Source organism: Alternaria rosae (genome assembly GCF_020736505.1).
Source record: "Alternaria rosae strain MPI-PUGE-AT-0040 chromosome Unknown BKA58scaffold_2, whole genome shotgun sequence".
NCBI lineage: Eukaryota > Fungi > Ascomycota > Dothideomycetes > Pleosporales > Pleosporaceae > Alternaria > Alternaria rosae.
The window spans coordinates 3,817,412-3,832,070 of NW_025763571.1; the positions used below are offsets into that span (position 1 = coordinate 3,817,412).

The following is a 14,659-nucleotide window of genomic DNA, read 5'->3' on the forward strand; positions in this document are numbered from 1 at the left end:
GTGCAAGCATCCCCCACCCCTACGTAGTTGAGCCTAGTCCCTTGAGCTTCATTCGCGCTCGAGATCGCCCCAGGCATTCCATCACTCTGCCCGTTTTGGCGCACTTGGTGTGTCCTGCAGAAGAAGGCTGCGGGACTGGTTATTGCCCTTCGTTGCAGCTTCATTCCTCCTGTGACGCGCCGGTCGCTCCTCTGCCATTACCCGCAGTACTTGTAATCACCCCCGACGGCCTCCTGTCTCGACCTGAACCTCGACCTCTGACCTTACCCGTCCTGCGCGCCACGTCTGAACACCCATCACCCAGTATCCTTTGCTTGCTTGGAAGTAATCGCCATGGTCGCCGACGACTTGTACGAGAAGGCGCTGCCTGTGCTGCAGGACGAGGCCCTGGATGAGGAGGACAAGACGGACAAACTCGAGGAGCTCATGCGCAAGGAGACCAACCTCACGGGCAAATCACTCGAGAACATCGTTCTGGACTGCCTCTGGCGCTATCGCGACGCCGGCAGCTCTTCCAGCTCTCCCCCCAGCCGCCATACCATCATCCGCCGTCCCTCGCCAGCTCCCTGGCAGGCCAATCGCGCCCCTACTCCTGTCAACGCCTCCCCGCGCATGGTACACCCTCCACCGGGCTTTCCCATGCCACCTGGATTCGCGCGCACAAAGTCGTCAACCGCGTCCCCCTTTACTTCCCCGCGACCCTCGCCTCGCCTTGCTTTTTCCACACCGCATATCCCCCACAGCCCCAGCCTGAGCGCATACCAGTTCAGCGAATGCGCCAGCCCCAACACAGAGTCGTATGGCGACCTCGATGGCCACTCCGTCGACTGGCTAGTCAACGATGACGCTGCGAGCACTGAGTCGTCTCTCCTGGGCGACGGCACGCTCAATGGGGCCGCGGCCGAATGGGTGCAGCCCCAGACCATGGACATGGGCCCATACGACATGCTGCGCTCGATTCTCAGGGACGACCGATCAGACGAAGAGCTTGAGAAGGTTTTGGAGGCCAATGGCTACGACCTCAGTGCTGCCCTCCTCGCACTCATGGGACAGCAACTCGATGTACAACAGCTCCCTACTACACCCTCCGAGCACCCGGGATACATCATCGGAAAGTCCATGAGCCCGGCATTCAGGCCTAGTACACCCGTGGGCCAGCAGAAGAGCAACATCGTGTGCAAGTACTTTTTGTCGACTGGACATTGCGCTCGAGCCGACTGCAGGTTTAGCCACGACACCAGCAAGACATTATGCAAGTAGGTACATTTACAGACATCTAGGTTGTCTAAGCTAACACGCAATTTAGATACTTTCTAAATGGGAATTGCTTAGCTGGCGATACATGCCTCTTTTCACATGATCCCTCAGCTCTCATGGCTCGTATGGCTGTATCAGACGTCCAAACTCCACCCATACCCAACTTCCAAATGTCCGATTATGAGTTCCCCACACTCCACTATAACGGCTCTCCGCTAGGCACTCCGTCGATAACATCTGCCGCGACCTCTTTGGAACAGCTCTACGGTCTCACAGGTGGTGGCCCCACACGCCCTCCACCAGGACTAAGTCCTTTCGCAAACTTCACTCCTGGGGGCGGTAGTCGCCCGCAGTCTAGAACTGGCAGCCGCCAGACTTCGCGTGCTACTACACCTTCGGTGCTTGCAGTTGACGACAATGACGCTTTCCCTAGTCTAGGCTCCGCTGCTGCTGCTAAGACGGGAAAGCGTCACCATGGCAAGCGAGGTGGACATGGCCATCACAAAGACGCGCCAGGACCTAACAATCTAGCAGATGTTGTTCGCATGTCGCCTGTTCCGACTCCTGCTACTCCGGCTCGCAAGGGATTGAGACCAACCAAGAGCTTCACAGGATCTCGCGAGAACAGTGTGGCTGCCCAGGCGATACCCGCTCCTCAGCACATTCCATGGCTAGAGACAGGTGAAAAGGGCAATCAGGCGTATCTCAAAGCTCGCGCCGAGGCTTTCAAGCATGGCAGTCTGCGCAACAAGTTTTTGCAGAGGTAAGACGTATGCCTCGTCCTACGACATTTCACCGCTAACATACAACAGCGCTGCTCAAGCTTGGAACCGCAGCGATTCGCGCGCGGCGAAAGCTCTGAGTCTTAGGGGGCAGAGTGAGAACAACCTGATGCGTGAAGCTCACCGTGAAGCTGCTCGGATCCTGTACGAAGACCGCAACAAGGATAGCGATGGCTCGAGAGAGCTGTATGTTGATCTTCACGGTACGTCACACTGGAAAGGTCGTTTATAACAACACTAACTTCAGTCAGGTCTGCATCCAGATGAGTCGGTTTCGTATCTCGAGGGCATTCTTCTGAAGCACAGCTCGTCTTCTCGTCCAGTCTATGCTATCACAGGAACAGGTCACCACTCCAAGAACGGCAAGGATAAAGTTGGCAAGGCTATTCGCGGCTTCCTAAACGAATGGCGCTATGCCTTCCGTGAATTTTCTGTTCCTGGCGACCGCAACAATGTAGGTGGCATTCTTGGTATCGACCCGAGTAGCTATGACAAGAGCGTGGCGGAACGGCCAAAGGAATCGGAATCAGATGGAGACAGCGCAAAGAAAGACACCAAGATTCGCATCATGAAGAGAGATGATGTGATAGATGCGCCGAAAGGACCGAAGCGTACTGCTTGATCTGATTGAGTGGGAGTGGAAGGTACCAAGTAGGTAGCATGAAATAAGAAAGAGTTTACTTCACTACTTGTTTGGTGATCTAGGCTATGTCAACGCGTTGGGTAAGTGTGTCGCCGCAAGAAATTGAAAAGGTGTGCTGCAGCCTACGTTAGTATCGGAACGAAAGTTGACAAACTTTCACTGCCATGTAGACTTCTGGGTTATCTACGTCCATTCATATCTGTAGGTGGTGTCCAATTTTTCCCTTGGATGGGGTGGCCGAGATGTGCCAGCTCGGTGAAGCTGCTCGACTGAGGAAGCCACGCCCAACGTCGTGCTTGCTACTCTCGTCTGGACCCACTATCTCTCACCTTATGGCACACACAAGTATTCATTTTCGTCCCTTCTCACCCGTAGCGGTCGCCTTTTCCAACGTGTTCCCTCACCAACATCTCTTGCCCTCACCACCGCGTCGTTTCAGCTAGTGTGTTATCGTCACTCACTCTCGTCCCCCCGCAATGGGTCCCCGAAGACCTAGTTCAGCGACAGATGTCGACTCACGTATGCCGTTCGCATCGGCGGAGGCACTGCTATGGGGGCTAGAGATGAAACAACAGCACGCCCACTTGCTCACAGAGATGCGAACACTTCAGAAGCATCATGAAGAATACGAAGCCCGCATCAGATCTACCGAGCATGTAGCAGAGGCTGCCGAAGCTGCTACGTCCAGGGTCCGCCACTTGGAGCAACAGCTCGCAGCGATCGAAGCCGAAGACGACGATAAGGCTTTCGAAAAGTGGGCAGCAGGCGAGATGACACGGCTAGGTATCTTTGTTGACACGAACAAGCACGTCAGACAGAAGCAGATCGAGTTGGACGGCATTGTTTCTCATGCTGTGGACGATCTCGATAAGCTCAGACAGGTCCCCAGGGCACTGAAGGGTGTTCTTCGACGCCTTGATCTTCTCGAGTCTGGTCGTAATCAAGATGCGCGTCGGATCAAGAGCTTGGAGGAAGAAGTCACTCGGCTCAAATCTACGCGACAGGATGCCACCTCCAAGTCCAACACCGCTGGCCCACAGACCGTTTCCAGGCCTCAGCAAGGCAGTCTGACATCCATGACACCGTCTCGATTACTCGACGCCGAAATTGCCGATGCAACAAGCGACACGGACGATGAAGACCTGATACTCATGCCTGGGTTTGTACATGAAGAGATCCAAGTACCCCAGAGTCCAGAGATGAGAGAGAAGTAAGAGTGGCCTGCGAAACTATCTTTTCCAATGCTAACGACTATTTTAGGAGACCAGTCGATACGTCCATTTCAGATGTGCCTCCAGGTCATCCAGTAAAGTCAGCAAGACAGAGACTGATGCAGAGGCCTTCGATCCACAACTCTATGTTGCCGCATCTGGCAGAGGAACAGAGACAAATTCGAACACCTGCTCCAAGGCCTAGTCAACCAATATATGCTGCTCCTGTTGCAACACAGCTGGTCCACCACAACCGCCCGACTTACCCTTCTCCCCCGATTCCGGTCCCAGCCCCAGCTCCAGTGCCGGTTCCTACGCGAAAGCCTCGCCCACGTGCTAGAGTCGCCCCACCTCCAACACAGCTGACCGATAATGACATTACAAGAAAGCGAAAGCAGCCCACGGAAGAGCCCCAGACTCAAAGGCTGACTCGTGCCCAAGCTAAGAGGATTCAAGAACAGGAAGCTGAAGAGCGAAAGCCGCATGTAACAGGTATCGAATCACTCCTCCCACCAACACAATTAGTGGAGCCGGCTCTCTCATCGCGCAAGAAGCAGAAGACTGTCCATGATCAAGGATCAGATGATATCAAGACCAAATTCATCACACCGATTCGGCCAACCACCAGAGCTCCAGCAACCACAAAGCGCAATGCTGCTGTAGGTAAGAGCAAGAGTACCGCGGTTGAACCCACTCAGTTGGTTACGAGAAGTCCTGCTAAGTCGAACGTACCTAAAGCCACCATTCCACCTGCTAAGAGGAGGAATCCTTCGCCAGTCCGACCGAGCGCTGTAAAGGAGGAGCAACAAAACTCACTCGTCGTCATTCTACGCAGTCCACAGAAAGCGACGGGGATTGATCGTAGCGAGAGCGATGATATGCGTACCACTGTGGCAGACAGAGCTAAGATGTCACCTCGCAAAGTAGCAGCTGCGCCACTGTCACGTTCTAAGGCTATTCCTAAGCCTTCGAGCACACGCATTCCGGGCGGCCGGAGCAAGCCAGGCGTCGGGTCACTCGCTGAGATTCTAGCATCCTTCGGAAGGAAATGAGCCTCATTGATTGCTCTCAATTAAAGAGCTGACCTTATGTTTCGCTAAACTCATACAACCCCTCGCGATCCGCAACTGGTACCTCCAAGTTGGCCTCTTCGATATCTTTTCCATCCACCTTAAGCCCTGCACGCATAATGTCACCCGTCTTCACAGGGCCTACACCCTTCGGCGTTCCCGTGAGTACGATGTCGCCCTTCTCCAACGTCATGACCCTGCTAATATCGCTCAGTTGTCTTGGGATTCGGAAAAGCATCAATTCGGTGTTGTCGGACTGCTTCATCTCGTTGTTGACTGAGAGCCAAAGGTGTGCTTTCTGTGGGTCTGGGATTCTGTTCTTTGCGATGAAGTTGCTGATGGGCATGAACGTGTCGAAGCCCTTCGCGATAGACCATGGAAGTCCTTTTCTTTTCGCCTCGTCCTGTACGTTACGGGCTGTCATGTCAATAGCGAGGATATAGCCTGGGGACTGAATGTTAGTCTGACGGATCTCGACATACTATTTTATTTGGCTGGATGTATGGCGTTCTACGTACCTTCGATAGCATCCATAGCACCCTTAGTATCTTCAGGATGCAGATCCCTCAACGTCTTTCCCATGATGAGACCAAGCTCAACTTCATAGTGCATGTTTACACCACGTGGGCGAAGGACTGGGCCAGCACCTGGTAGCAAGATAGACGACGGTGGCTTCAGAAAGAAGAAGGGCTGCTTAGGCGTAGCACTGGACAGCTCCTTGATGTGGTCTGCATAGTTTCTGCCTATGCACATGACCTGTAAGAATGTTAGATTACACGAAGAGCGTCTTTGCCAAACGTTGTCCTTTCAAGGTTTCCAAACTCGATCTTCCCGAGGTCAGCACACGTGTGCCATTGAGATGGCACATATCTTCGCACATGATGACATGTGAGCAACTCTATGGCTGCAACCCTCCCTATCACGCTACTTCCCAACTCTTTCTCCTTTCCGGCCTCGTTGATAACGCGAACATCACACGAAATCACATACCTTGCGGCAATTTGCCCTGATAGCTTGAATACTCGCCATACTTAACGAAGCCCAACCAACGTTTTCCAGAAGAGGACCCAAAAGCACGTACGAATGATTGAAAACAAAGATCGCACACCGTCTTCGGCAAAGTACTTAGCCGGCAATTGACGGGGGAGTTTTGATCTGGACCCCTGCCCGCCACGGGGAGTTGGGAACCGAGATGTGGGGTGAACGTCAGAGCTTCAGGCCATGCATCCCACTTGCGATCGCATCGCAACACAACCAACCTACCAGAAACGCTCCCACGCTGCATTACACAGCTATTACCACGCACGACCAAACAGGCCTCGAGCTTCTCGTCAGCAACAGCAGATATGGCGCAAACCCAAGGAAACACAATGCAACTCGCGGAAATACTATCTGATCTCGTCTCCCTGCGCGTTTGTGTACGTTACTCTTCCTACACCAGCAAATCTGTACCCTTTCTAATATGACTCCGCGCGCAGGATCCCGCCGCAGCACTAGCCCTCGTTTCCGCGCATTCGAATACCTCCACGTCCACGTCACCTCCATCTTCTCATGATCACGCCGCAAATACTACAACAGACCCAGGGTCGACAACAACGATGGACGATGAACAAGACCCAGAGCTGAAGCGCGCAAAAGACCTGCTGAAATTTCACTATGAGGTCAAGGAGGCGCATAAGAGGGGCGAGTTGGGCAGGGGTCTGGAGGAAGCGAGGAGTTTGGTTAGAAAGGCTGTTGGGGGGTGAAGGAGGTTGGGGTTGAGTATGGAACTGCAATATCATGAGTGGGAGCATGGAGTTATGCTGGGAGGTACCAAAAGCGAGGATGAAGCTGGACCTGGTGACGAAGGTCAGAAGGGAGCCATGTCTGGGGTCATGGTCGAAGACACAGAGCTAGCACTGGGGAATGCCGAAGCCGAATGGATGGAGATATCAAGACAAAGGGGGGATTACGTTCGTTGCACACACGTCAGGTCACCTCAGTAGCAACCGCTTGCGCGAAGTTGCTGTATGCAAGAAAGAATCTAGACAGGTGACACTAGGTGTATCACCTGTACTGCGGCCTACAACAATGAGCTGGAAGCCTTTTCTAGAGGAACCAAGATAATGTAGTCGTCTAGGCTATTAAGATACCAACGTAGTAAACTTCTTACATATGCTGCAGTAGGTAAAAAAGAGCGTGCTGAGAAAAGTTCAATGTTCATCATGTACGGGTATGGAGCAGAGAAGAGGCGTTACACGTAAACAGAGACGAGGGTAAAGATGACATTGAGTTAAGAGTAACATCTACATAGGAACCGGTAATCAACGCCAGGTAGAGGGTGTTCTTAGGGAGATTTGGAGTTCACCACCACGATCCAAATACCAATCTTCCAGTTCACTTCACGATCCTGCGGCCGCAAGCATGGCATCGGCAATGGCTTTGATGTCCTCACCAGCCTTCTTTTTCTGGCGGAGAAGCACCATGATGGGGACGGATTCGGGTGGTGCGCGCATCGCCGCAAGTAGCTTGACCTTGTCACGTTTGCGGGTTTTGCTGGCGGACGTTAGAATGGAAGCGGCTATAGGGGAAATGTAGTATATGCTGACAGGGACAGAGGAAGAAGGTACGGTATCAGGTTTGCGGAGAAAGGGTTGGTGTACTCACGTAGCGGTAGTTACAACAGAAGGAGCTGGTGCTTCTGTTTCTGCTACAGAAGGTGCCGCTTCAGGCGCCGGTGCCTCTGGAGATTGAGGCGGCAGGTCTTCAGTCTCTGCCGCAGTATATGCAGGAGCGGCTTCCGGTCTTGGTGCAGCTTCTGCTGGTGCTTCTGGCTCTACTGCTCTGGAAATTGGTACGACCTCAGGTTCCGCAGTCGGTGCTGCCTCGGGTTCTTCTGCGACAGGTGGTGCGAGTGGAGGTTCTGTTGGTGCATCTGGCACTGGCTCAGTGAATGCCGGCTGAGGTTCAGCAGGCACTTCTGGTTCGGCTGCCCTTTCGACAGGCGCGGGCGTAGGTTCGGGCTCGGCAGCTGGTGGTGGAGACTCTACAGGTTCTGTCTCAACGGGCTCTGTAGCAGGCACTTGTAACGTTGGCTCTGCTTCCGGCTGAGATTCTTCTTCAGCTGGTGGGGCAACTTCTGGCTCTGTTGATGTAGCTTCGGCGGGTGCTGTAGCTTTCGGCTCCTCAGCTGATAGTTCTACTGCTGGTTCTTCAGGGACAGCTTCAGGCTCTTCAGCTGGTGGCTCTGCTGCAGGTTCTTCGGGGGCAACTGCAGGTTCTGTATCCGGCTCAGGTGCAGGATCTACGGAGGGTTGATCTGGAGTAGGTGCAGCTTCAGGCTCTCCAGCTGCAGGCTTAGCTGCAGGTTCTTCTGGGGTAGCTTCAGGTGTTTGTTCAGCAGCACCATCAGTCTGAAATTCACCAGGGCCCTCCTTTGGTGGATTGGGGGGAGATTTGAAGTCAAGTTCCGGAGTTTCCCCTGTTGGTGAACCGAACTTTGCCTCGGGCTCTGGCGCAGGAGGAGGAACTTCGTCTTCAGGATGTGGTGGTTCTCTTGTTGGTGACCCGGGCTCTGCCTCGGGCTCCGACGGTAGTTCTGGCTCAACATTCGGCTCAGGTGCAGTTTGATCTGTGTCTTCAGGGTAAGGATTATGAGGCGGTTCGACAGGCGGTGGGGGTGGTGCGGGCCTGTCATGATGTCCGGGCTTCGCAGGCTTGTGAGGACGTTTGGGCTTGGTATGCTTCTCCGGTCGCTCCACGGGAGGCACATCCGAAGCCGCAGCTGATTCCGCCATTACAAGTGCGGATGGAATTAATGATAGACAAAAGATGCTAAGGAAGAGCTATGAAAAGCAACCAGACTGGTGAGATGGGACGCGGGAGAGATGGTATGCTGGCCCAGGTAAGTGGATGAGTGTGGCCACATCCTTTCCAATCGACACATCTTGTCTATATGACAGAAGGAGAAGCTCTGATCCAAACAAGTCGATAAAGTGGCGGCAGGCACAAATGCACAGGTATAGCAGCTGCATACTCAACGATGCCCATTCCACACAGCTGAGTGTAGCATGTTGCGGGAGAGCGGATGAAGTAGATTCATTGCCACGATAGCACAATTCTGTATTTTCAATGTGCACTCATAATTGTGTAGTGTCTACGGATGTCTGCGTTCTGTGATCTCTCGACTCAAGATATGGCAGGGAAAGCGTGAGGGCTGGGACGAATGACGACAGCGTTAGCGTCAGTCGTACCTGCATGAACGACGTAATCCCCGGAGGTTGACGCCAAGCCCGCAGATGGGCCCGCCCGAGCTCCAGCTTTCACCGTCGCGAACTCGTCTCTCCGCACACGCGCCACCCCATTACTCCTGCAACTTCACACTATCTTCAGCCCTCAAAATGGCGCTCAGCATCGATCAGAAGCGTCTCAAGGCGACAAAGTTCCCACCTGAGTTCGACAAGAAGGTCGACATCGAGAAAGTCAACATCGACCTGATGAAGAAGTGGATTGCTAACAGGATCACCACTATTCTCGGTGACGAAGATGACATTGTGGTCGAGACCTGCTACAATTTGATTGAACAGAACCAATTCGTCAGTAACGCTCCAGTTGACACAGGGCAATGTTTGCTGACCGACGCAGCCCAAGATCAAGGAAATCCAGATTCAGCTCACGGGCTTCCTCAACAAGGACACCGCACCTTTCTGCAAAGAGCTATGGGATCTCATGCTGAGTGCGCAGGACAGTCCTATGGGTGTGCCCCGAGAATTGCTCGAAGCGAAGAAGGCCGAATTGCAACAGGAGCAGGTAAGTTGGGTCACGGGCTTGCACGTTTGCCATTGCTAATACCTCATAGCTTTCCAAAGCCGCTGCTGACGCTCGACGCGCCGAAGAACAAGCGCAGAACGCTATGATTGACTCGTTCCGTCAGAGCGAGCGATCCGATCGACCTGAACGATCCGAACGTGGCCGTGGTGGAGGAGGAGGAGGACGATACCGTGGTAGTGATCGTAGGGGACGGGGAAGGGATTTTGACAGAGGGCTTCCACGTCGCGATCGCGACTCAAGATCACCACCGTATGTGTTAGGCCTCTACGCTGAAGTTCAAGACTGCTGACATGTGACAGGAGACGAAGACCCTCACCACCGAATCGCGAGCGTGATGTTTACATACCTGGAGGAGGTCGTGGCCGCGGACGCGGAGGCCGTCGCGAAAGATCTCGCGAGCGTCGTCGCTCACCTTCGGGCAGTCGTTCTGCATCTCCACCACCTCGTCGTGCACGTCGCTCACCATCGTCAGAACCCTCTCGATCCCCACCACCACGACGCCGACCGCGGCGTTCCCCATCAGCTGACCGCTCAAGATCTCCTCCTCGTCGTACGCGTCGTCGGTCTCCTTCCCGTAGCAAGTCTCCTCCTGCAAGACGAAGGAGAGACCGGTCTCGAAGCCGGGACAGCAGGAGGCCACCCAGGCACATTTCGCGATCTAGTTCCCCGCCAGTCAGAAACAAGTCGAGCTCACCAGCACCCAGGCTGCGATCACATTCCCGATCACGAACTCCTCCCCGCCGCCGGCGTCGCTCCCCATCAAGCTCTATGTCTATAAGCCCCGCACGACCGCGGCGGCGCAGACACTCTACTTCATCTGGGGCTGATTCAAACGGTTCTCGCGCCGACATCAAAAAGCGTAAACGATCCGTTAGCTCTAGCAGGTCACGTTCTCGCAGCAAAACCGGTAGGGCTAGACGTCGTGTCACTCGCTCACCCACAGGATCACCGGTTCGTGGAGAGGGTACTCCCAAGTCATAGGCTGCCTATAAGCATGCTCTCTGCAAGACATGTTTAACGGGACCGCGTTCTTCCTATGCAGAAGCGAAGCGGTGTTGGCGGTGCCGTCCAATGAAGAGAGCACACGATCCATCCCGATCCCCACCATATACATCTGGAAAGGAAAGGAAAAGGCAACTATGATCGTTTCAATTGCGACTCTCCTTTAATTTCTTGAATCGTATCTTTGCCCCAGCGCCATGGAGAACTTCAAATCATAATGACATGGATGGATAGAGAATGTCTGTACTGCAACTACGCCCGTTAATAGCCTGATGGCCATTTGTACCCTACACGGCTTTACATATCGCAACCCTGAGCATTCTATTTCAATCTCATAAAGTATTCTTTTCCAATCCCCTTCTACAACGTGCCTGTGATCAATGTGGTGTAGCGCATACATCTTCGATCTGGTATGTGGCTCCAGTGTCGTAGCATGGGCCTGAATATGCAACATAAGTTACCCGCGATAGAAAACGTAGTAGAAATCCATGTAGTTCGCAGACTCCTCTATGGTAGTAAGGAAAACATCGAGTACGTTCCTGTAGCACCTCCGGCTTTTCGGCGCGATGTATGTCTCGGGCTTTGGTGTGACGCTGCGACGCTGTGACACAGGAGTACACGTGTGCAGGGCCATTCGCAAGGTTACAAAGTCGGGTGTGGCCTGTGACCTAGTCTTGTATGTGGCTTTCCGTGGTCGGGCCCTGGTACGTTCGGTGGCCATCGGCGCCCGGTATGGTGTGTAGTTCTTTGCAGAGTTCAATCATCGAAACTTCTCTTCACGACTTCATCCTTTGCGCCGTTTGCACTGTGCAGCTACGACACTGATGTCGTCAAGTTTTCCTAGAATGATGTCAGCAAAGTATCCCATCCAGATGGCTAGCTATACGTACCTCCTTCAATAGACAAGCCCTCATCAATCGCCTTCTCCATATACGGACTCTCAGCAAACGGGTCTTGAGCAATCTCTCTCGCAGCGTTGACCAGCTGCTGCGCCACAAATTGCATACCATCAGCGTACGTCTGATCCTCTGTGTCTTTCTCCTTGTCACCCTTCCACTTCTCCATGCTTTCGCAGATGTTTTCTACAATCTCATGTTCCCACAGATTGTCTACTACGCCATCCGACATTGCCAGGACGACATCTTCTTCCTGGATTTCTACGCAATCCATGGCTGCGTTGTTGTCCGGAGTGTCTGGACTATTAGTCCCTAACTGCCGCGGGCAATCGAACCAGTGCCACTGCTCTTTCGTCCTGAATATGACCTCCTTGCTGCTCGGTCGTATGACGAGGATCTGGGAATCGCCTAGTTGCGTTACGTAGAGTAAGGGGTGGTCTGGTTGCTCGTTGTCTGCCCCAAGAAGCGCTCCGCAAGCGGTGGTCGTGCCGTGCCATTCGTTGGGCGAGGAGGTCGCTTGTTTTGTAAGTTCGTATGCGGTCTGGAGGTATGTGACGGGGTCTGGAGGTGAGGTAGAGGAGTAGGATGCGCTCTCGATTTCAAGTGACCAGAAATGGGCGATGAGGCGGGACCATAGACTGCGGAGTATGGTTAGCACTTGTACATCTTGAAGCGACCAGACGGCACGCGACTTACGCGGCATGACCCTTTTCTCTTGTTGCCCATGCGCCCACGCCATCATTTGCTGCAATGAAGCTCTCACTGACGAGTACCGCATCGTCCCCGTTTGTGACGCCTCTTATCATCTGCCCGTTGACTGTCGGCCGGCGATCGCGACTCTTGTTGTGCGTACTCAGGGGCTCAGAGAAACTCGTCGAAGGCAGCGACAGGAAAGGTGGAGGAAATGGCCGCGAAGGCCTCTTTGCGAAAAGCGCATATCCGGCCTCGAAGTAGAAAGGCAACTTGGACTTGGGCGGCTCAGCGTTATCGGGAACAGGCGTAGTCGTGCCAGCGCCCGTTTGCGCCTTAGACACTTGCTGAGAATACCATCTCGAACGTTGCGGGAAGACGATTACTGCCGACTTTCGGGGTGCTAGTCTCCAGGCTTGTGATAGTTGGTGCTGGAGGAGGGGTCTACTGCGCATGCGAAAGGAAGGTGCGAGCATGCCAGCGATGGGGTATGCAGAGAAGGAAAAGTTCTGTTGAGGACTTTCGCGTCCAAAAATGTTCAACCCAAAAAACCATGCGGAGCCGTCGCTCTACCTTCCGGTGTGTGGGGAACCCGAGAATGCGGTTTGCGCATGGCGACCGTGGATCGGGAATGAGAGAACATGAGTCAGCAGGTGGTATTGCCGTCTACCATGACGTGTGGGTGTCGAAGCGTTCATCTCACGCGAGAAATCGCCATAGAGTTCTTAGGAGTTTCAAAAGTAGTTGAGTGAGATTGCACAGACGTGATATACGGAACATGGTCTTGTACATGGTTCTATGGATTAGTGCTGTGTAAATCAGCGAGAGATCGTCGCTACCGCTGGCACTGTTGCGAAGGCCGGATGCGCCAGGGTACTACAAGCACGTATCTTGTAGTACTTCTAAGAAATATGTGTTATCTTGCCTACTACATTGGTTTGCGTGTGTTTTTCTATAGCTTCTAATTTGGGCTGTGGAGCGCGACTATATGTAAATCTAGCTTTCATGACAGCGCTAGAGGCTACGTAGATACCAGCCTGCCTACCTAGGTACCATCTCGCAGATGTAGGTGTCGTAGATGACTGTTTTCATGAGGATCATTGTCCTTCAAGCCGTGTTGAATTGAGCTTCCATAGCATTGTCATAGGGTATACCAGATAAACGCCTGCCAATGCATCCTATGTTGATCTTCCCAAGTTCCTCCGTTGCCCATGACTGAGCATACAAGCCAACTCATGCCCTCCTCTTCGCGAAATTCTCCAGATCCGCCCGTGTAGCCACGCCCAGGACGAACTTCCTACTCGCGTCCGTCACTACCGCAAACTCCTGCTTCCCGCTTCCATCTACCCCGCCGGCAAAGAACTCCTCGAGCTCTTCCAGAGGCGTCTCTGTGGTGATGACCTTGTATCTCCTGCCGCGACGCTGGAATTTGTGCATGGCAGCCTCGACTGGGTCGCTGTCCTTGACTTTACCCTCTTTGAGGAGTTGTTGGAGATGCGGGATGCTGATGTAGCCGAGTAGGGCGCGGTTCGTTTGCGAGATGACTGTAAGGTGTGTGTAGTCGCGCTCAAGGCCGGACATGAGCGCCCATGATATGGGGTCCGAGGGCTGGATGGACAGCGCAGGCGGGGGGTCAAGGTCTTCAACTGTCGCCTACGGGTCGTTAGACTAGGCATGCCGGGTATTCGGAAATACATACACCACGGTACTTGTCCGCCCATAGTGCTTGGTAGTTGCTGGTAGACGCGCCGTTGGCGGTGGGCGCTTCAGTTGCCATTGTCCTGGTAGGGAGATATTGCGGGGATGTTTGTTACGCAACTTTCAGAGGAAAGCTAGGGATGCAGATCGCCGGGTCGTCGATTGCCTTGCGCTAGCATTTGCAGCATGCGCGGACCGGGCTCTAGCGGGTAAGGCTTTTGCAGTGCCTGTATGTTTCAGAACGTATGACAGACGTTCTAGCCGGCCTGCACGCACCTGCGTAAGCCTACGGCCGCAGGTATCCTGAACGCATCCCTCGACGGTACCGTCTAAGCCTCTCGACTAATGCACTTTCCATGCTGGATTCTCACGTGTCCATTTGATCTTCGTGACCAAATTGGACTCCTGCACTGCGGCTCTTCTTAGGGCACACATGGTTTTGCAGCGCTTAATAGTACACGTGATGGGCGGTCCACTAGCGACAACCACAGGTCTCGCTCGTAGGAGCCGCCCGCTACGAACACCATCAACACCCTCAAAGCGCGAGCAAATGGACATCTCGCATTCTTCGTGTGCAGAGTTTGGATAGCCGCTCTGTACT

The 14,659-nt window shown here is 53.7% G+C and overlaps 8 protein-coding genes across 8 annotated transcripts; 4 read left to right on the top strand and 4 right to left on the bottom strand.

The window, feature by feature from the left end:
• The first annotated feature begins 70 nt into the window (after positions 1 to 70).
• Positions 71 to 3,125, top strand: BKA58DRAFT_104829 (CCCH zinc finger and SMR domain-containing protein). Its single transcript, XM_046163814.1, has 4 exons — positions 71 to 1,256; positions 1,307 to 2,020; positions 2,070 to 2,242; positions 2,291 to 3,125. Exons 1-4 carry the CDS (start codon positions 334 to 336, stop codon positions 2,659 to 2,661), a joined length of 2,181 nt encoding a protein of 726 aa, XP_046029708.1. The 5' UTR covers positions 71 to 333; the 3' UTR covers positions 2,662 to 3,125.
• A 33-nt stretch (positions 3,126 to 3,158) lies between these two features.
• BKA58DRAFT_453102 (uncharacterized protein) lies at positions 3,159 to 4,962 on the top strand (the record flags this gene model as incomplete). The annotated part of the gene is made up of 2 exons (XM_046174452.1): positions 3,159 to 3,892; positions 3,943 to 4,962. 2 exons carry the CDS (start codon positions 3,159 to 3,161, stop codon positions 4,943 to 4,945), a joined length of 1,737 nt encoding a protein of 578 aa, XP_046029709.1. The 3' UTR covers positions 4,946 to 4,962.
• A 17-nt stretch (positions 4,963 to 4,979) lies between these two features.
• Positions 4,980 to 5,992, bottom strand: BKA58DRAFT_308470 (uncharacterized protein; the record flags this gene model as incomplete). Its single annotated transcript, XM_046167204.1, has 4 exons — positions 4,980 to 5,407; positions 5,482 to 5,767; positions 5,875 to 5,907; positions 5,954 to 5,992. The coding sequence occupies 4 exons, from the start codon at positions 5,990 to 5,992 to the stop codon at positions 4,980 to 4,982; spliced, it is 786 nt and encodes a 261-aa protein (XP_046029710.1).
• Positions 5,993 to 6,179: 187 nt separating this feature from the next.
• BKA58DRAFT_104991 (uncharacterized protein) lies at positions 6,180 to 7,037 on the top strand. Its single transcript, XM_046163816.1, has 2 exons — positions 6,180 to 6,381; positions 6,442 to 7,037. The coding sequence occupies exons 1-2, from the start codon at positions 6,310 to 6,312 to the stop codon at positions 6,706 to 6,708; spliced, it is 339 nt and encodes a 112-aa protein (XP_046029711.1). The 5' UTR covers positions 6,180 to 6,309; the 3' UTR covers positions 6,709 to 7,037.
• Positions 7,038 to 7,050: 13 nt separating this feature from the next.
• Positions 7,051 to 9,173, bottom strand: BKA58DRAFT_105012 (uncharacterized protein). The gene is made up of 2 exons (XM_046163817.1): positions 7,610 to 9,173; positions 7,051 to 7,498 (listed from the first exon to the last, which is right to left on the bottom strand). The coding sequence occupies exons 1-2, from the start codon at positions 8,737 to 8,739 to the stop codon at positions 7,345 to 7,347; spliced, it is 1,284 nt and encodes a 427-aa protein (XP_046029712.1). The 5' UTR covers positions 8,740 to 9,173; the 3' UTR covers positions 7,051 to 7,344.
• A 169-nt stretch (positions 9,174 to 9,342) lies between these two features.
• On the top strand, positions 9,343 to 10,550 carry BKA58DRAFT_436575 (PWI domain-containing protein; the record flags this gene model as incomplete). Its single annotated transcript, XM_046173421.1, has 4 exons — positions 9,343 to 9,537; positions 9,587 to 9,751; positions 9,801 to 9,954; positions 10,072 to 10,550. 4 exons carry the CDS (start codon positions 9,343 to 9,345, stop codon positions 10,548 to 10,550), a joined length of 993 nt encoding a protein of 330 aa, XP_046029713.1.
• Positions 10,551 to 11,393: 843 nt separating this feature from the next.
• Positions 11,394 to 13,042, bottom strand: BKA58DRAFT_105024 (phosphatase 2C-like domain-containing protein). The gene is made up of 3 exons (XM_046163818.1): positions 12,367 to 13,042; positions 11,665 to 12,308; positions 11,394 to 11,614 (listed from the first exon to the last, which is right to left on the bottom strand). Exons 1-3 carry the CDS (start codon positions 12,834 to 12,836, stop codon positions 11,559 to 11,561), a joined length of 1,170 nt encoding a protein of 389 aa, XP_046029714.1. The 5' UTR covers positions 12,837 to 13,042; the 3' UTR covers positions 11,394 to 11,558.
• A 551-nt stretch (positions 13,043 to 13,593) lies between these two features.
• Positions 13,594 to 14,137, bottom strand: BKA58DRAFT_308549 (uncharacterized protein; the record flags this gene model as incomplete). Its single annotated transcript, XM_046167209.1, has 2 exons — positions 13,594 to 14,013; positions 14,060 to 14,137. 2 exons carry the CDS (start codon positions 14,135 to 14,137, stop codon positions 13,594 to 13,596), a joined length of 498 nt encoding a protein of 165 aa, XP_046029715.1.
• Positions 14,138 to 14,659: the final 522 nt, after the last annotated feature.

Excerpts from the sequence above, each read along its gene's own strand:
- BKA58DRAFT_104991 (XM_046163816.1), top strand. The coding sequence starts at position 6,310 with ATGGCGCAAACCCAAGGAAACACAATGCAACTCGCGGAAATACTATCT. Across the intron at positions 6,382-6,441 it reads TCGTCTCCCTGCGCGTTTGT|GATCCCGCCGCAGCACTAGC; the intron begins GTACGTTACTCT and ends CTCCGCGCGCAG.
- BKA58DRAFT_105012 (XM_046163817.1), bottom strand. The coding sequence starts at position 8,739 with ATGGCGGAATCAGCTGCGGCTTCGGATGTGCCTCCCGTGGAGCGACCG. Across the intron at positions 7,499-7,609 it reads TCTGTTGTAACTACCGCTAC|CAAAACCCGCAAACGTGACA; the intron begins GTGAGTACACCA and ends AACGTCCGCCAG.
- BKA58DRAFT_105024 (XM_046163818.1), bottom strand. The coding sequence starts at position 12,836 with ATGCTCGCACCTTCCTTTCGCATGCGCAGTAGACCCCTCCTCCAGCAC. Across the intron at positions 12,309-12,366 it reads AGAGAAAAGGGTCATGCCGC|TCTATGGTCCCGCCTCATCG; the intron begins GTAAGTCGCGTG and ends CATACTCCGCAG. Across the intron at positions 11,615-11,664 it reads GGGCTTGTCTATTGAAGGAG|GAAAACTTGACGACATCAGT; the intron begins GTACGTATAGCT and ends ACATCATTCTAG.
- BKA58DRAFT_104829 (XM_046163814.1), top strand. The coding sequence starts at position 334 with ATGGTCGCCGACGACTTGTACGAGAAGGCGCTGCCTGTGCTGCAGGAC. Across the intron at positions 1,257-1,306 it reads ACCAGCAAGACATTATGCAA|ATACTTTCTAAATGGGAATT; the intron begins GTAGGTACATTT and ends CACGCAATTTAG. Across the intron at positions 2,243-2,290 it reads GCTGTATGTTGATCTTCACG|GTCTGCATCCAGATGAGTCG; the intron begins GTACGTCACACT and ends AACTTCAGTCAG.